The 20,856-nt window shown below is 43.0% G+C and overlaps 1 protein-coding gene across 1 annotated transcript in view; it reads right to left on the bottom strand.

The window, feature by feature from the left end:
* Positions 1 to 6,655: 6,655 nt before the first annotated feature.
* Positions 6,656 to 20,856, bottom strand: part of LOC112070321 (alpha-1,6-mannosylglycoprotein 6-beta-N-acetylglucosaminyltransferase B-like) — a 15,365-nt gene continuing 1,164 nt past the window's right edge. The window contains exons 2-4 of the mRNA XM_024137738.2: positions 17,116 to 17,190; positions 7,930 to 8,198; positions 6,656 to 7,610 (exon numbers count right to left, since the gene is read on the bottom strand). Coding sequence (XP_023993506.2) covers positions 7,412 to 7,610; positions 7,930 to 8,198; positions 17,116 to 17,190 — 543 coding nt within the window. The 3' untranslated portion in view covers positions 6,656 to 7,411. The remainder of the gene's footprint in view (positions 7,611 to 7,929; positions 8,199 to 17,115; positions 17,191 to 20,856) is intronic.

The following is a 20,856-nucleotide window of genomic DNA, read 5'->3' as shown; positions in this document are numbered from 1 at the left end:
ACTGTTACTGAACTATACTCTACTTTACTGTACTGTTACCGATTTGGTAACGGATTTTAGAGTTTGAAAGTGGTTATAATTGCCTAAACAAAATAAATTGATATCAGTACAAACACTAACTAATTGATAGATCTACCTTTACTTGTTACTTCTGTGAACTTTCATTATCCCCCCTCATGAGGGAGAGAAATTTGAAAATATCTTAAAGATGTGTTTTTGGTAAAGGAATATCAAGGCACAAGGCAACGTTTCTTAAACATACAGAAGGCAGAAACATGTATTTAAAATGTAATATAAGTGTTGATATTAGTTGGCAGGGGTATATACTCAAACATTATTGTGTTGGATGTATTTCTAATACCTTTTAAAATACTTTTTCTGGTAGATTTTTCCATCTGTTGGACCAGAAATCAAAGGATTTGCTTATTCCAATTGTTTTGCATGGAAAATGGTTGAAAAATGTATATATACCTTATTTTCCCAAAAATATAGACTCTTAGCTTTCATATATATATTTTTTTTTGCCTAATTTTTCCAGGTTAGTTGACTGAGAACACATTCTCATTTACAGCAACGACCTGTGGAATAGTTACAGGGAAGGGGGGAGGGGCTGAGTGAATGAGCCAATTGGAAGCTTCTGTCTCCAAGCAATAAGACTGCTGAACACCAATCAATGGCTATCCGGACTATCTGCACAGACTCTATGCGCACACTCACACACTTACTGACACAAAAGACGCACACATATTGACACCACACACATACGTAAACACATAACACACACATACTGACGCCGCACACACGATCACACTCATCATATACACTGCTGCTACTTTTTACCCCTATTATTATCTATCCTGATGCCTAGTTACTTTACCCATGTCTACATGTCCAAATCTACCTTAACTACCACATATGCCTGCACATTTAGATGTTATTGGTACTCATTGTACAGTGCATTTGGAAAGTATTCAGACTCCTTGACTTTTTCCACATTTAGTTACGTTACAGCCTTATTCAAAAAAAAAGTCATCAATCTACACACAATACCCCATAAGACAAAGCAAAAACAGTTTTTTTAGAAACTTGTGCAAATGTGTTAAAAATAAAAACAGAAATACCTTATTTACTTATTTGCTATGAGAATTAAAATTGAACTCAGGTGCATCCTGTTTCCATTGATCATCCTTGAGATGTTTCTACAACTTGAGTCCACCTGTGGTAAATTAAATTGATTGGACATAATTTGGAAAGGCACAACCCTGTTAATATATAGTAAGGTCCCACTGTTGAAAGTGCATGTCAGAGAAAAAACCAAGCCATGAAGTTGAAGGAATCATCCGTAGAGCTCCGAGACAGGATTGTGTCGAGGCACAGATCTGGGGAAGGGTAACAAAACATTTCTGCAGCATTGAAGGTCCCCAACAACACAGTGGCCTCCACCATTCTTAAATGGAAGAGGTTTGGAACCACCAACACTCTTCATAGAGCTGGCCACCCGGCCAAAATGACCAATCGGGGAGAAGGGCTTTGGTCAGGGAGGTGACCAAGAACCTGGTGGTCACTCTGACAGAGCTTCAGATTTCCTCTGTGGAGATGGAAGCATCTTCCAGAAGGACAACCATCTCTGCAGCACTCCACCAAATAAACCTTTCTGGCAGAGTGGCCAGATGGAAGGCACCTAAAGACTCTCAGACCATGAGAAACAACATTCTTTGGTTTTGTGAAACCAAGATTGAACTATTTGGCCTGAATGCCAAGCGTCACATCTGTAGGAAACCTGGCACCATCCCTACGGTAAAGCATGGTGGTGGCAGCATCGTGCTGTGGGGATGTTTTTCAGCGGCAGGGACTGGGAGACTAGTCAGGATCGAGGGAATGATGAACGGAGCAAAGTACAGACAGATCCTTGATGAAAATCTGCTCCAGAGCACTCAGGACCTCAGACAACAACCCTAAGCACACAGCCAAGACAACGCAGGAGTGGCTTCGGGACAGCTCTCTGAATGTCTTTGAGTGGCCCAGCCAGAGCCCGGACTTGAACCCGATCTAACATCTCGGGAGAAACCTGAAAATAGCTGTGCAGCAACGCTCCCCATCCAACCTGACAGAGCTTGAGAGGATCTGCAGAGAAGAATATGAGAAACTCCCCAAATACAGGTGTGCCAAGCTTGTAGCGTCATACCCAAGGCTCGAGACTGTAATCGCTGCCAAAGTTGCTTCAGCAAAGTACTGAGTAAAGGGTCTCTATACTTATGTAGATGTGATATTTCAGTTTGTCTCATTATAAATTTGCAAACAATTCTATAAACCTGTTTTTGCTTTGTCATTATGGGGTATTGTGTGTAGATTGATGAGGGGGAAAAAACTATTGAATCCATTTTAGAATAAGGCTGAACATTAAAAAAAGTCAAGGGGTCTGAATACTTTCCGAATGCACTGTACAGTGGCAAGAAAAAGCATGTGAACCCTTTGGAAGTACCTGGATTTCTGCATAAATTGGTCAGCAAATTTGATCTGATCTTCATCTAGGTCACAACAATAGACAAACCTAGCGTGCTTAAACTAATAACACACAAATTATTGTATTTTTCTTGACTATATTGAATACATCATTTAAACATTCACAGTGTAGGTTGGAAAAAGTATGTGAACCCCTAGGCTAATGACTTCTCCAAAAGATAATTGGAGTCAACTAACCTTGAGTCCAATCAATGAGACGAGATTGGAGATGTTGGTTAGAGCTGCCTTGCCCTATAAAAAACACTCACAGAATTTGAGTTTGCTATTCACAAGAAGCATTACCTGACTTGAACCATGCCTCAAACAAAGAGACTTCAGAAGACCTAAGATTAAAAATTGTTGACTTGCATAAAGCTGGAAAGGGTTACAAAAGTATCTCTAAAAGCCTTGATGGTCATCAGTCCACAGTAAGACAAATTCTCTATGATTGGAGAAAGTTCAGCACTGTTGCCACTCTCCCCAGGAGTGGCCGTCCTGCAAAGATGACTGCAAGAGCACAGAGCAGAATGCTCAATGAGGTTAAGAAGAATCCTAGTGTCAGTTAAAGACTTATAGAAATCTCTGGAACATGCTAACATCTCTGTTGATGAGTCTACGATACGTAAAACACTAAACAAGAATGGTGTGCATGGGAGGACACCACGGAAGAAGCCACTGCTGTCCAAAGAAACATTGCTGCACGTCTGAAGTTTGCAAAAGTGCACCTGGATGTTCCACAGCAGTACTGGAAAAATATTCTGTGGACAGACGAAACTACAGTTGAGTTGTTTGGAAGGAACACAACATCATGTGTGGAGAAAAAAAGGTACACCAACATCAAAGCCTCATCACAACTGTAAGGTACGGTGGAGGGAGCATCATGGTTTGGGGCTGCTTTGCTGCTTCAGGGCCTGGACTGCTTGCTATCATCGACGGAAAAATGAATTCCCAAGTTAATCAAGACATTTTGCAGGAGAATGTTAGGCTATCTGTTCGCCAATTGAAGCTCAATGGAAGTTGGGTGATGCAACAGGATAACGACCCAAAACACAGAAGTAAATCATCAACAGAATGGCTTCAACAGAAGAAAATATGCTTTCTGGAGTGGTCCAGTCCTGACCTCAACCCGATTGAGATACTGTGGCATGACCTCAAGAGAGCAGTTCACACCAGACATCCCAAGAATTTTGCTGAACTGAAAATGTTTGTGAAGAGGAATGATCCAAAATTCCTCCTGACCGTTGTGCAGGTCTGATCCGCCACAACAGAAAACGTTTGGTTGAGATTATTGCTGCCAAAGGAGGGTCAACCAGTTATTAAATCCAAGGGTTCACATACTTTTCCCACCCTGCACTGTGAATGTTTACACAGTATGTTTTTGTGTGTTATTAGTTTAAGCAGACTGTGTTAGTTTATTGTTGTGACCTAAATGAAGATCAGATACATTTTTAAGACCAATTTATGCAGAAATCCAGGTATTTCCAAAGGGCTTACATACTTTTTCTTGCCACTGTATGAAGTTTCATTCTTGTGTGTTTAATTTCTCATGTTTTTTTATTTTCTGTATTGTTGAGGAAGAACTTGTAAACATTTCACTGTGTGGTCTACCTGTTGTATTCAGCGCATGTGACAAATACAATTTCATTTGATAAGACCTGTACAGTAAGCTGAAGGAGGGAGTTAGGTGAGCCATAACTACTGCATGGCATTTAATTTACCCTTTCTACATTTGGTTCTTGACCATGACAGTTGAACACTCTCCAGAAAACAACACACTTATAAAATCAGACCGCCTCTTGAGAGTCAAGATGCTCCAACCTGTGCTGTTGGCTTTCTACAGTCTAATCCTCTCATCTCCTGACCAGCAGAGATGCACTGAGGCTTATGAGATAATAATACATTATAGACCTCTCTGCTGCTTCAGTCCACTTTCACCTCACAAAGTCAGTTAGACCGCTGCTTAACGCATGGGGGAGTTACACCAGCTGGGGAATGTGAACTGGCTATTACCTGCAGCATTAGAGAAACATCTATGGTCTGTAATAGAGTTATGTCATTGGCAAAGGTAGTGTGAGGGGATGGGGTTTTTCTTTCAGTAAATGCCATGGGATCTTTAGTGACTACAGAGTCAGGACCTCAGATTAACATCTCAATCAAAAGGACGGTTGGGCGAAGGGAGAGCCTCCCGACAGGGCGCAGACGTCAGTCAGTCTAGTTTTGATTTACATTTGGTTGAATTGTCAACTAACATGAATTCAACGTGAACTCAACAAAAAATATCACCATGTCATTGAATTTAGGTTCAAAGTTAGTTGGAACAGGAAAAGCTCATCGGCTCCCTCACACCGTTCCCATCTCTCTCCTCCTCCTTGCCATCCTTCAGTTCTCACTCCTGTGCCTGTGCTTTTTCAAGCTAAAGTTCAACTTGAGTTCACAGACAGGAAAATTATGATTAGAAGGGGCTTAAATGTGTCTCTCCATTAAACTCAGGTGACAATGGAGTATAAGCACCTTCATTAAGCTGGCAAATTCCAATCATCTTCTCTCTACATATCTCATTAAAACTTCTCTTATCTTGGCTAAGAGTGTTCAGCATTTCTGGAGCAGCTATGATGAGACTGTCTTTCACGTCACCTCAGCCATTTTGTGCATGTCAGGCTAGTGTGGTAGAAAAAGTTGGCGGATTAATTCTGGCACTACAAAATGATGTTGTCATTAAATCCCATATCCCCTCACCTAAATCATGTAACAAAAACATAATGTACAATACGCCACACCAATAGTCAACAAAGCACTGTACTGTAGTTGTGATTCAAGTCAGTAGTAGATATATCTCCTGGACAAAACATTAAAGGAAGAAAGGAAATTTGAAAAAGTTTCTCATTGCAGATTGAAATGCACTTCAGAATGAGACGCCTGTTTGAAGTTAAAGCTTGCAGGTTTGCCTGTAGACATCCTCCCTCTCTTCAGGCCTGAAGGTAGGTTCATCTTTCTCATTTCTACCATCTCTATTTTCCCCCTGCAGAGTTTGCGAGGCTCTCTGTTACCTCCAGAGAGGAGTGATACACAACCTGGCAATGGCATCTTAATCAGGACAACCACAGGAGGGAGAAGACCGTGGGAGGACAAACAGGAGATTGGAACTTAAACTTTGTTTAGTCATCAGCGCAGATTGTCTGATGTGTTGGTTAATGTCATTCTCTGAAATGATAGAATCAGTCATGTGTTTCAGAGTGTCTTCCATGTGTTTTATGAAMRAGTGATCTACTTGTGGAAGAATCGTAAAATTCACATCAGATGTTGTAGAAATGTCTCCGTCAGTTTCCTTCACTAAATCCATATTGGTGCCTCTATATCAAAATCTATGTAAATGAGTACATTATTGGCAGCCTCAACAAGTAAATGATGACGTTCATTTTACACCCAGGTCAGGGAATGGGAAATGCTGATGAGGACTATTAACCCTGTTGATTGCAAAGGGATAATTGAATGATTGTCTACAGTATATAGGCTTTCTCAACATCTACCTCCAGCTCAATCTCCCTCATGGACCGGCTCCCCTGCAAACTCACTTTACTGGGTCTCATCATGGTATTGGGGTATGGCAACTGTGGAGTATAAGTTTGTGTTTGACGGTTACTTCAGTAAATCATTGGTATCTACAAGACAAAATCCTGAAGTCGGACAGACCAAGATAGCAAAGAAGTGTAGAGCTGCTGGTTGTGGTGAGATGAGTGAGAGGTGGGATCTATTGCATCTAGAGCCATGGATAAGCCAACACTCCTCTCTGTCCCAACAGAACTCACTCTGAGATCTGCGCCATCTAAATGCAGCCTTCCACCCACTCTGGCAACCTTCTCACGAATTGTCTGTGGGTATTTAGGCACCACTCCATGAACTAAATGAGTCCAAGCCAACAGTGCCTGCAGAGAAATCACCAACTCTGAAAGAAGTCATTAGAACATTCTCTTCCATTTGGCTTTGTGAAATTGACCAAAAAAGATGGATGACAGCTTTACACTCAATTGCTTTTCTAAATCTACAGACTCATGCATGTCTCAAGACGTAACCTGACTCTTAAACTTGTTTTAGAGGTGAAGAGTTGTACCAGAGAAGAGTTGTAAAAGAGAAGGGTTGTACCAGAATGTTTCAATTGTCTTTTTTATTAATCAACACTTGTATGTACAAATATACTAATGTATGAGACATGGAAAATATTACATCTATTAGTGCATCTACTGTACAAATATCCCAACTGCATTATGATCAAAGTATTTCACAGAACATTACATTCCATACAGTATCTGCATGTCACTTGAAGCAATGCAGATATTAGCAACTATAGCATTGCAATACAATTATCAGGGATATCATTTTGAATCCCCTCATTTCTGTGTTCCTCATAACTCCATCCCCCTAACATTCCTGTTGTTGGACCCAATGTAGTCCATAAAGACTATTGTAAAACTTTCACCTTATAGCAGCGTCATCACTTTAGCAGGGTACAGTACAATCATGCATTTCCCTGAGATGCATTATGTCAGCCACACGTCTTGTTTGGCAGCCATTTTGTGGGTTTGGCGACTGGGTATTCTAGTAATTTCAGAATTGCCAAAGCACTGAGCCTCCGATCAGAGCAGCAGGTAGGGAGTCTCCTTTGTCTCACTTTAACATTATCCAGTTCCGTGAAGCATTCCACCCTGTGCTATAATGATACCAGCAGTGATCTTTTGTACAGCTGCTCCTCTACCCCATGGCGACCGACCCTACTGGTTCCTCTGTGTCACCCACAGTGACCTCCAGCAGGGCCATCCTCCTCAGTGTCCCTCCCACCTATAGAAAGGGCCCCTGGGATGGCCAAGGCTGAGGGAGGGGTGGCAGGTCATCTTCCCCCAGGTGCTGGTCACAGTCATAAGCAGTCCCTGCACAGCGCCACCTGGCCCTTACGGTAGTCCCTGCAGGGACAGAGGCGGTGGTACTTGGTGTTGGCCCCGGCACAGCTGAACAGCAGAGGGTCTTTCTGGAGGCCACACTCACTACTCTCCACTGAGAAGGCTGGGAAGATGTGGTTGATCTCAGCCTCCAGCCCCTCACACTGCACCTCCAGCCTGGGCGGAGACACCAGAGAGACATTTCTTTATATATCATTATTCATATTAAGTCATGTGATTTACATTATAATCAATGTTTAAAAAAAAGGCTTCATAAATGGCTATCAATATCATTACACCAAAGCACATTGGGTAGTGCATTAGAGTGAGGGAGGATATTCAGAAGAATTTAAGATGCTCATATTCATTGTTTGTTTCCCCAGTGATCGTGCTGTATAACAGAATCTGCTAAATGTTAAATTACAAGATGTAATGTTGTGTAACAGATGGTGGTGTGATCACATGGTGGTGAAGGGAGGCAGCAGCAGCAGCTCACCCGCTGAAGGCCTCTTTGATATTGATGAAGCGGTAGAAGGCGGGCTCACAGATCAGGCCTGCGCTCTGGCACGCATCTATACATGACTGGCCCTCCAGGGAGGCCAGCAGCCTCAGGGCGCTAAGCGGGGGCCAGGAGGGGGGAGTGATGTTGGAGGCCCAGGCCAGGGCACTGGAGTTGGGCAGCAGGACAAAAGGGCTGGGGGGGCTGCCTGGCCAACTGCTGGAGGCATTTGCTGAGGGAAATGGAGCTTCGGGTGCACAGAATTCCTGCCGAGTACAATACAACAGAATAACTACACAATCTGGCTATTCAGCAATACATTCATCAGTCAATTCTACTGTAGCCTACATTCAGCATTGAAGCTGCAGGTAGCCTAGTGGTTAGAGCGTTGAGCCAGTAACCAAAAGGTCGTAACCAAAATACCCAAGCCGACAAGGTGAAAAATCTGTCGGTGCCGTTGAGCAAGGCTTAACCCTAATTTGCTCCAGGTGGGCTGTACTAATATGACTGACCATGTAAAACAACACATTTCACTGCACCTGTGCGTGACAGTATATATATTATTTTGTATTAATTCAGCTGTGAACTATACATTCATTTATTAGCTATACATTCTGATGGGTTCTGATTTAGACAGAATAATAAAAGCAGCATCACCATAGCTCTTATGACATACACATCGTCTTCCAGCCTCCTGGAATAATATGAATATACAGTACCAGTCAAAGTTTGGACACACCTACTCATTCAAGGGTTTCTTTATTTTTACTATTTTCTACACAAGTAAAATAATAGTGAAGACATTAAAACCAGGAAATAACACATATGGAATCATGCAGTAAACAAATCAAAATATATATTTGAGATTCTTCAAAGTAGCCACCCTTTGCCTTGACAGCTTCGAACACTATTGGCATTCTCTCAACCAGCTCATGAGGTAGTCACCTGGAATACATTTCAATTAACAGGTGTGCCTTGTTAATTTATGGAATTTCTTTCCTTCTTAATGCGTTTGAGTCAATCAGTTGTGTTGTGACAAGTTAGGAGTGGTATACAGAAGATAGCCCTATTTGGTAAAGGACCAAGTCCATATTATGGCAAGAACAGCTCAAATAAGCAAAGAGAAACGACAGTCCATTATTACTTTAAGACATGAAGGTCAGTCAATACGTAAAATTAATAACTTAAAGTTTCTTCAAGTGCAGTCGCAAAAAACATAAAGCGCTATGATAAAACTGGCTCTCATGAGGACTGCCACAGGAAAGGAAGACCCAGAGTTACCTCTGCTGCAGAGGATAAGTTCCTTAGAGTTAACTGCACCTCAGATTGCAGGCCAAATAAATGCTTCAGCGTTCAAGTAACAGACACATCAACATCAACTGTTCAGAGGAGACTGCGTGAATCAGGCCATTGTCGAATTGCTGCAAAGAAACCACTACCAAAGGACACCAATAAGAAAAAGCGGCTTGCTTTGGCCAAGAAACACGAGCAATGGACATTAGACTGGTGCAAATCTGGCCTTTGGTCTGATGAGTCCAAATTTGCGATTTTTGTTTCCAGCCACCATGTCTTTGTGAGGCACAGAGTAGGTGAACGGATGATCTCTGCATGTTTGGTTCCCACCGTGAAGCATGGAGGAGGAGGTGTGATGGTGCTTCGCTGGTGACACTGTCTGTGATTTATTTTGAATTCAAGGCACACTTAACCTGCATGGCTACCATAGCATTCTGCAGCGATATGCCATCCCATCTGGTTTGCGTTGAGGGGGACTATCATTTGTTTTTCAACAGGACAATGACCCAACACACCTCCAGGCTGTGTAAGGGCTGTTTGACTAAGGTGAGTGATGGAGTGCTGCGTCAGATGACCTGGCTTCCACAATCACCCAACCTCAACCCAATTGGGATGAGTTGGACAACAAAGTGAAAGAAAAGTAGCCAACAAGTTCTCAGCATATGTGAGAACTCCTTCAAGACTGTTGGAAAAGCATTCCAGGTGAACCTGGTTGAGAGAATGCCAAGAGTATGCAAAGCTGTCATCAAGAATCTAAAATCTAAAATATATTTGATTTGATTAACACTTTTTGGTTTACTACGTGATTCCATATATGTTATTTCATTATTTTCTACATTGTAAAAACTAAGAAAAACCCATGAATGAGTAGGTGTGTCAGAACTTTGACTGGTACTGTATATATACACACATACCGGTATACATAATTTTGATAGTAGGACACTGTAAAGTCCATTATCCCTCTGAAGAGTATGAATCCTAAGCAACCTGCCAACACATATTTGAAGAACAACATAGCTACTGTAGTAAGTCGAAGCTGTGTGCTGGAAACCCTAGGTAGGGCATGGGTGAAATAGGCAATGTGGTGCTCATGGGAATTTCCTTTATTTTTTCAGCATCAGACCAATGCCTATTTTCAATTAAAATTGAAGGTTTTTTCAATTTAAATTCCAAGGTTTTTACACTGGAAGGTGATTATGCAACATTATTATACAACATAATTAAGCAATAAGGCCCGGGGGGGATGTGGTATATGGCCAATATACCACGGCTAAGGGCTGTTCAACATCTCAACCACTATTTGTATCAGTTTGAATCATTTTCAATGGGTGCTTTTAGTTTGAAGGTGAACCGCAAATTCCACTATTGTGGCTAGCTTCACACAGGTGCGCGCGACAGAGTTGAAAAATATCCAACACATGGCAGAGTTGTTAGTTTGGCACTGTGTAAGAGTGTACTGGAATGTATTATGGATATTAAACTGATGAGTTTCTCCGATGCTAGCAAGCATGCATTTGCACCGCTTACATATTCTTTCAGAAATGCTACAAAAAGGTAGCATCTTTGGCACTTAACGGACAGAAATGAGCATGTGAGAGGATAAATTATAAATTGACAAAAAACTGTTACACCTACACATTCAGTCAATCTGGCATTTTTAAAATCCCGATGGTCGCTTTATGAACGCTATAGTCTCGTTTTAATCGACGTCTAGAATTTTAGCTAGGTAGGCGCAAGAAATACTCTGCTATGTGGTTCTCAGTAACGGCTCATGACAAGAGGCAGGGAGTGTGTTGAGTACCTCCAATCAAGTTGATTTGCGAATTTTCATTGAGATTGGTGTCATATTGGCTTAGATATGATGGTAGGAAGATTTGAATTTAACACTGAAGTATCGTCATGTCTATAATACAGTTATACCACCAATAATCAAATGAGTTTCAGGCAGGAATCAACCCTGGGAGAGCACCTCCCCCAGTCGGGCCTATTCATAAGGAACAGGTAATAATATTTCTGCGACATCTTCCTCTGACCCCCAGCCCGGTTTATTAAACAGGCTCCCAGCGCCCTGCTGCAATAACCAGGCCTCCTCCACTCCACCACACCACGGCCCCCCAGCCCTGGGCTACTGCTCAACAGGAATACAGGGCGAGCTGTCACCCACCTCATCCGGAGTCTGTGTGTGTGTGTGTTTGTGTGTGTGTGTCATGAGAAAGCAGTATAAAAATTCTAAATAAAGAATCCGTGAGGATCATGGGGGTCAGTGCTGCCCACGGAGGAGGATAGAAGGGTTGTCGCTGATTGGGAGTCTGGGCTCGTACATGCCAGGCGGGCAGTCTCAGTCAGTCACAGCCCACTGAGCACACAACTCTGTGTGTGATGGACAGATGGGGGAGTGGATCAGAGCTGGGCATAGGCCACCCTATTTCCCCTTTTCTCCCACTGCCACGGCCTTAACCAGACTGGCAGACAGGCCCCTCTGTGCACCGCACAAATCATCTCAGCATGATGAAAGTACTTGGAGAATGAAAATGTTTAATTGTGGCAAAGGAAATTAAAACTTTTGTGGTGTGTTGTTGTGCGTGGACATGTTTAACTATACTTGTGGGAAGCGAAGCCCACAAGATAGTAAAATGAACAACCTTGACCAAACTGGGAATTATGTTAGTCTCACAAGGTCAAATGCTATTCTAGGTCGTTAGGGTTAGTGTGAATTTAAGTGTTAGGATTAGAATTAGGTTCAGGATAGTTTTAGGTTAGGGAAAAGAAGATTTATCAAGACTGAATTGTGTGTCCCCACAAGGTTAGTTTAAACAGGAACGGTGTGTGGAGTGTTGCTGTGTGGTGTGTGTGTGTGTGTGTGGTGTGTTGTTGTGTGGTGTGTGTGTGTGTGTGTGTGTGGGTGTGTGTGGTGTGTGTCAAATCAAATCAAATTTATTTTGTCACATACACATGGTTAGCAGTGTTAATGCGAGTGTGCGCAAATGCTTGTGCTTCTAGTCTCGACAATGCCGTTATAACCAACAGTAATTCTAACTAACAATTCCACAACTGCTGTACTTATCACACAGTGTAAAGAGTAAAGAATAATGTACAAAAGATATATGAATGAGTGATGGTACAGAACGCATAGGCAAGAGCAGTAGATGTATAGTAATCTAGGGAGAACAAGTATTTGTATACAATATGATTTTGCAGTTTTCCTACTTACAAAGCATGTAGAGGTCTGTAATTTTTATCATAGGTACACTTAACTGTGAGAGCGAATCTAAAAAAAAATCCAGAAATACATTGTCATGTTTTTAAGTAATTAATTTGCATTTTATTGCATGACATAAGTATTTGATACAATCAGAAAAAGCAGAACTGATATTTTGGTACTAAACCTTAGTTGCGATACAGATCATACTTTCCTGTAGTTCTTGACCAGGTTTGCACACACTGCAGAGGGATTTTGCCATCTCTCCATTACAGACATTCTCAGATCCTTCGGTTTGGGCTGTCGTGGGCAATACGGACTTTCGGGTCCCTCCAAAGATTTCTATTGGGTTCACGTCTGGAGACTGCTAGCCACTCCAGGACTTTGAGATGCTTCTTACGGAGCCACTCCTTAGTTGCCCTGCTGTGTGTTTAGGGTCGTTGTCATGCTGGAGACCCAGCCACGCCTTTCATGTCTTACTGAGGAAGGTGTTGGTCGCGATCTCAGCGATATTGCCCCGTCCATCTCCTTCTATACCGTGCAGTCGTTCCTGTCCCTTTGCAGAAAAGCATCCCAAGAATGATGTTTCCACTCATGCTTCCCGTTGGGATGTGTTCTTTGGGGTTGTACTCCATCTGCTATTTCCTCCAAAACGGCGAGTGGAGTTTAGAGCAACTCTAGTTGCTTGATCCATTTCTCTGATCATCAGAGTGGTCTTGCAATTCGAGCGGGCCTGGACATCGTTGCTGGAGCAGGGGACTTGCGTGCGCGCGGGATTTTAATCCATGCGGCGTAGTTTACTAGTTTTCTTTGACTGTGGTCCAGCTCTCTTCGGTCTGACAGGTCCTGCCGCTGTGTTGCTGTACCTCACCTTCCTCATGTATTTATGCCACCCGAGGTGAGACTTGCATGGAACCCCAGACGAGGTGATTGACCGTCATCATTGAATTTTCCATTTTCTAATAATTGTCTGCAAACAGTTCTGCTTCTCACCCAAGCATGCTTGGCTATTGTCCTTAGCCTCAAGCCTTGTACAGGTCTTACAATTTATCCTGATGTCCTTACACACATTGAGTTTTGGGCCATTGTGGAGGGGTTGGAGTCTGTTTGATTGAGTGTGAGTGGACAGTGTCTTTTTACAGGTAACGAGTTCAAACAGGTGCGTTAATACAGGTAAATGCGTGTGAACAGGAGGGCTTCTTAAAGGAAACTAACAGGTTCTGTGAGAGCCGATTCAATTTACTGGTGGTAAGTAGTCAACAATTATGTCATGCCATAAAATGCAAATTATTACTTAAAAATCTAATGTGGATTTTCTGTGAGTTTGTATTAGTTCCGTTCTCTCACAGTTAAGTGTACCTACTGATGAAAAGTACAGACCGATCTACATGCTTTGTAGTAGGAACTGCAAATCGAGGCGGTGTATCATAATTGTCTCCCACCTGAATATGAGATGGTACTGGCTAGGTATGTAACTGTCAAATGGCTGTTTAAAGTGGCTAAGTGATCATGTATTACATAAGATGCAAGATGCAGTAGATTGACTAATGAGAGTCATACATATGAGCATGTATGGTAGTTGAAACATTGTAATATTAAGTGATTGTTTTAAAGTGGGCTGTGATACATTTTTACATAATTTCCATCAATTCCATTATTAAAGTGTCTGGAGTTGAGTCAGTATGTTGGCAGCGGCCCCACTAAAATGTTAGTAGTGGTGTGTTTAACAGTCTGATGGCCTTGAAGATAGAAGCTGTTTTTTCGGTTCTCGGTCCCCTGCTTTTGATGCACCTGTTACTGACTCGCCTTCTGGCTGGATAGGCGGGTGCAAAGGCATGGCTTGGGGTGGTTTTGTCCTTGATGATCTTTATGGCCCTTCCCTGTTGACATCGGTGGTGTAGCTGTCCTGGGGGGCAGGTAGTTTTGCCCCGGTGATGCGTTGTCGCAAGACCTCACTACCCTCTGGCGAGCCTTACGGTTGTGGGCGGAGCATTTTCCGTACCAGAGGGGAATACAGACAGGATGCGCTCGATGTGTGATGCTGTGAAGTTTGTGAGTTTGCTTTTTGTTGCAAAGCAACAATTCTTTCGGCCTCCTGAGGTTTGAAGAAGTCGCGCTTGCTGCGCCTTTTTATCAATGTTGTCTGTGTGTGGGGGGACCAATTCAGTTTGTCCCGTTGAATGTGTACACCGAGGAACTTTTAAAACCTTTCCCACCTTCCTTCCCTACATGTTCCCGTCGTTTTTTGGGGTGCTTTCCTCTGCTGTTTCCTGAAGTCCCAATCCATCTCTCTTTTGTTTTGTGACGTTGACTGTGAGGTTATTTTCCTGACACCACACTCCGAGGGCCCTCACCTCCTCCCTCGTAGCGTCTCTCGTTGTTGGTAAATCAAGCTACCACTTGTAGTGTCGTCCGCAAACTTGATGATTGAGTTGGAGGCGTGCATGGCCACGCAGTCCCGTGGGGTGAAACAGGGAGTACATGAGAGGGCTCAGGCACCCTTTGTTGGGGCCCGGTTTGAGGACCAGCGGGGTGGAGTGTTTGTTACCTTACCCTAAACACCCTGGGGGCGCCGTCAGGAAGTCCAGGAACCCAGTTTGCCAACATGGCCGGGGTCCGAACCAGGGTTCTCGAGCTTGTGATGACGAGTTTTTGGGAGGTACTATTAGGTGTTAAATGCTGAGCTGTAGTCGATGAACAGATTTCAACAAGTTTCCTCTTGTTCCGATGGGTTAGGGCAGTGTGCAGTGTGGTTGCGATTGCGTTGTCGTGAACCTATTGGTTCGGGTAAGCAAATTGGAGTGGGTCTTAGGGTGTCAGGTAGGTGGAGGTGATATGGGTCTTGACTGGTCTTCTCAAAGCACTTCTCATGAATGACGAAGTGAAGTGCTACGGGGCGGTAGTCCGTTTAGCTCAGTTCTCATTGCCTTCTCCTTGGAACAGGAACCAATGGTGGGCCCTCTTGAGAACATGTGGGGAACAGCAGACTGGGATAAGGGGATTGATTGATATGCTTAAAACACACCAGCCAGTTGGTCTGGACTGCGCTTTTTGAAGGGGAGCGGCTGGAATGCCCGTCTGCCTGAGCTTTCGAGGGAGACTTCCTTGTGTCTGAACTTGTTGAATTGCGACTCTACTTTGGTTCATTATGGGACTTAGCTTTTTTTGATTGCCTTGCGGGAGAGAATAGCTACAACTTGTTTGTTCGTGGTCCATGTTTCCGGTCACCTTGCCCTGGTTAAAGCAGTGGGGTTTTCGCGGCTTTCAGTTTCACGCAAATGCTGCCATCAAATCACGGTTTTTTTGGTTTGTTGGAATGTTTTAATCGTTGCTTGGGTACAACATCGCAATGCACTTTCTAATGAACTCGCTCGTCACCGAATCAGCGTATTTCGTTCAATATTGTGTTTGGACGCAATGCGGACCAACCCCAATCCACGTGATCAAAGCAGTTCCTTTGAAAGGGGAATTCAGATTGGGTCGGACCAGCGTTAACAGACCTGGCGGGAGCTTGTTGTTTTTAGTTGGCTTGTTTGTAGGCTGGGAAGCAACAATGGAGTCGTGGTCAGCTTTTCCGAAGGAAGGCGGGGAGGGGCCTTATATGCGTCGCGGAAGTTTAAGTTAGTATCAAATGATCCAAGGTTTTACCAGCGCTTGGGTATTACAATTGTATATGCTAATAGAATTTAGGGAGTTTGTTTTCAGATTAGCCTTGTTAAAATCCCCAGCTTACGATGAATGCAGCCTCAGGGTGTGTGGTTTCCAGTTTACAAAGAGTCAGATAAAGTTCGTTCAGGGCCATCGATGTGTCTGCTGGGGGGGAATATATACGAAGCTGTGAATTATAATCGAAGAGAATTCCCTTGGTAGATAATTGCGGTCCGAATTTGTTTGTGAGGAATTTCTAGATCAGGTGAACAGAATGACTTGAGTTTCTGTATGTTGTTGTGATCACACCACGTCTTCGTTAATCATAAGGCATACACCCCCACCCCTCTTTTACCAGAAAGATGTTTGTTTTGTCGGCCGATGCGTGAAGAAACCAGCTGCTGCACCGACTGTTAGCGTCTCTTGAGTGAAGCCATGTTTCCGTGAAGCAGAGAAACGTTACGATCTCCTGATTGTCTCTCTGGAATGTTACCCTTGCTCGGTTTCTCAACTTATTGTCAGAAGACTGGACATTGGCGCATTAGTATGTCTAGGGAGTGTGAGCGATGCGTCTCCGAGCACTGACTAGGAGACCGCCTCGTTTGCCCCTTTTACGGCGTCGCTTAGGGTCGCCGGCTGGGATCAGATCCATTGTATTGGGTGGAAGGCAAAACACTGGATCCGCTTCGGGAAAGTCATATTCCTGGTTGTAACGATGGTGAGTTGACGTTGCTCTTATATTCAGTAGTTCCTCCCGACTGTATGTAATGAAACCTAAGATTACCTGGGGTACCAATGTAAGGAATAACACATAAAAAAACAAAATACTGCATATTTTCCTAGGAACGCGAAGCGAGGCGGCCATCTCGGTCGGCGCCGGAAGTTGAGGTGTGTGTGTGTGTGTGTGTGTGTGTGTAAATTAGCTCTTTAATATGTATACAGTACAGTGTGACTTCATCTTGCCTGTGCATAAATAAATGTGGATGAGTTCGGCTGCACCATCTCCGGGGTAATGAAGGCCAGTGTATGCAACACAAACCCACCTGGTTCTGGATGTAAGCATGCACTCTCTCCAGCATCCCCTCACAGGTGTACTCATAGGGCAGATATGGCTCCACCTGCAGAAAGGAAATCATACACCATCACACACCATCGGCCTCAGACCTCCAACACCACAGCTATAATAGTACTGCAACGGTTTACCGTTAATCAAAGCTGACATTCATTAAGGTAATTGTGAACGGCTTCATTATGAGCTGCTTCATATTATAATCAATGACCTCCTACATCACAGGTGACAGCCTTTGACTTGATTTCATTACTCTATTAACATTGACTACATMAATATGACAAACAATGGATTAAGCTGACAATCGACCACAGGTTATGTACGAGCTGCTAAACCGAATGTGTGAATCTTTTTAACAACTCACTGGAGGATGTGATGACCATCCCACTTTTGACCTTTACCAGATCATGTGAAAACTTYCTCCAGAGCTGGCATATTTCATAGAGTTACAGGTTAGAACGTATGTTACATACACAACAGATGCTGTGACACTGCGGTGAAAACAGCACAGAGAAGGCATTTCTTTTCAATGCAGCAGTAAACACACGTTAGTCATCAGTGTGAAAGGATGAAGTCTGCAGGYCAATGCTTTCTATTTTGCTGTTATCCAAAGCCTATTTGGGTTAGATTACATAAATAATTATGATACATGTTGGAGTGGGAAATGTTCAATCAGTGTGATGGTACTGTAGTCCCATTCCACATCACCTAACCTAAGATGTCTGTGCCATTTAAAAGAGATCTCATTGTTTACCATCAGGCCTCTCAGAGGCACTTGGGCTTTTAAACTGATAAATGGTTCCTTYTAGCATTCACTTCCTTTTAGCGCTCACTTACTCGTTTATTTCATCTGAGTTTAATGAAATGTATCTGGCACCTCATCAGCTATTCCAGAATGCAATTTGCCTTTTGGGCATCTTTATATAATGGAATGAAAAGGAACTGGATAAAAACTGCTCTCCATGGATTCTGAATTGAATTCAGCTTTAGAATACATGTACATCTGTAAACCGACCGCATTTCCTGCATACATACTCATCATATCTGACCAGTATACCTGATTACAATATCACTAGTGGTGTAAAGTACTTAAGTAAAAATCCTAGAAAGTACTACTGAAGTCGTTTTTTGTGGGGTATCTGTACTTTAATTTACTATTTATATTTTTGACAACTTTTACTTCACTACTTTCCTAAAGAAAATAATGTACTTTTTACTCCATACATTTTCCCTGACACCCAGAAGTACGAGTTACATTTCGAATGCTTAGCAGGTCAGTGAATTTGCCAATTCACACACTTATCATGAGAACAACCCTGGTTATCCCTACTGCTTCTGCCTCACTAAACACAAATGGTTTGTTAATGAATTATTTCTGTTGAAGTGTTGAGGTGTGCCCCTGGCTATCTGTAAAATAATAAAACAATAAAATCATGCCATCTGGTTTGCTTAACATAAGGAATGTGAAATGATTTATAAGTATAATTAAAACCAAATCCTTTTAGACTTTTACTGGGTGAATTTCACTTTTACTATAGTCATTTTCTATGAAATTATCTTTACTTTTACTCAAGTATGACAATTGGGTACTTTTTACACCAGTGAATATCACAGGGATTAGTATTGTTGTTCACCCACATTGGATCAAAGAGGGGACATGTTTTTCTTCACCTTCAGTGTGTACTGTATAGTACAGTGCATTTGGAAAGTACACAGACCCCTTGACTTTTTCCTCATTGTGTTACAGCCTTATTCTAAAATGTATTACATTGATTTTCCCCTAATCAATCTAAAACACAATACCCCATAATGACAATACCCCATAATGACCAGGCGGGCCAGGTGCCTACAGCCTGACTTCGGTCATCAGTTGAAGGGTGTTTCCTCCAACACATTGGTGTGGCTGGCGTCCGGGTTAAGTGGGCGGGTGTTAAGGAGCGTGGTTTGGCAGGTCATGATTCGCCTCTCCCGAGCTCGTTGAGGAGTTGCAGCGATGAGACAAGATCATAATGGGATATGACGAAAAAAGTGGGGTAAATTTTTTTTGATTACAAATATGTAAAAAACAAGGGGTCTGAATGCACTGTATATCAACATAATGAGAAGTGCTTGTGTCCTGTATTATTTAGTTGTTTTGTTTTCCTCCTGCCGCTCTCCTCCACTCCTAACCCATTACATGCATGTGTTCTACCACAGCATTTCATCAAGTGGATGCTCCGTTTTGGTTCCCTCAGCAGCAAGTCTGGGCTATATTTAACCTGCCATTATTCTCCGCATGTTGGGGGATCGATTGGCCGTACCTTGCATGTTGGCCTGGCGACAGATTGAGCACAGCATGATAGATTAATATCATCTCCAGTAGACAATGGTTAGTGCCTGGAGAAGACAGTATGGGCCCTCTGGAAGACTGCCAGTAAGAAGGGAGAGGGATACAATACAAAACTGATGGCGAAACACTTGCTGCTGTTTTCATGCCATGGCAAACCTTGCAGGTTGTCATATGGATCTTATTACACCATCAGAAGGTATTGGGGACTGTCTAGTATGAGACACAGGCCCTCCAGCGGTTGCCTGCTTTTGTCAAAACCACGGCCTGCTGCTGCCCACCAGAGCTGGCACAGCTGCTCAGAAAGGCCAAGGTATGGAGGGTTTTCAATACCTTCTTAATATAATATACTTAAGTTTGCCAGTAAACAGCAGCAGTTTGGTTCATCTTTTTTTTTATTTCCTCTCTCAAAACAAGCTCTTCATTGGGTTTGGCTTTCCCATTACGAAGGGCCAGCCCTTTAGAGGCCATAGCCAACGGCTGCATCTTCCTGCAGCCCAAGTTTAAGCCGTCCCACAGTTCCTCAAACCATGAGTTTCTTCAGAGGGAAGCCCACTTCCAGACAGGTGAAGCGGGTTGTCTTCTGTGGTGTTCAGTGGGACTGGTCTCCTACTGTCGAGAAAATGAATTGTTAGTCCAGTGAATTATTGCAAGGTTAGGCTCAACTGACTCGTGTTGCTTCTCTGCTCGTGGCTGTGTCCATGTATTGTCTGGATGGAGGACTGTATTGACTGATGTAGTATTGTGTTAATTCTCCATCAGGTCTTCCTCACAGCATCCCTATGCTGGCAGTAATATAGGCAGGCCCACATGTCATCCCAGTGGATTTCAAAACAACTCCCAAGAGTTTTGAGTCTGGCCATACGTGGACATCATGAGGACCAAGGTTAGTATGCTAATTTACTCTGTAGATGAAATAATTAAATATATAGACATTTTAGAAGACGCTTTTATCCAAAGCGACTTACAGTCATGTGTGCATACATTTTAAGTATGGATTGGTCCCGGGAATCAACCCAACTATCCTGGCTACAGAGGACCACATGATTTCACAGAGATAAGCGTGGGCTGTTCAGAGACAAATGGCCTTTCAGATGTTATTATCTTCACTGCATTCTCATGTTAAAGGAAAGTCTTTAGTATTAACATTACCTACGCATATGATTAATGGTGCCGGTGGGAGGTATATAATCTCCTCTCCCACAGACTGTATTTCCAGTTGTGACCCACTTTCTCTCACATTGCTAATTGAGCTGTTAATCACAGGATCCAGTGTAACTGCAAACTGCATAAGCTGGCCTTCCCAAGGACTTTAGTCCTAATTGCCTCAGAGATGGAGTTGCTTAGTAGGTAAACTGGGCAGCAGAACCCTGGGTTAGTATGGCAGTC

The sequence above is a fragment of the Salvelinus sp. IW2-2015 genome, unplaced genomic scaffold (genome assembly GCF_002910315.2).
Source record: "Salvelinus sp. IW2-2015 unplaced genomic scaffold, ASM291031v2 Un_scaffold1290, whole genome shotgun sequence".
Taxonomy (NCBI): domain Eukaryota; kingdom Metazoa; phylum Chordata; class Actinopteri; order Salmoniformes; family Salmonidae; genus Salvelinus; species Salvelinus sp. IW2-2015.
Note: the sequence above shows the minus strand (reverse complement) of the source record. Positions and strands in the feature narration are given on the sequence as shown.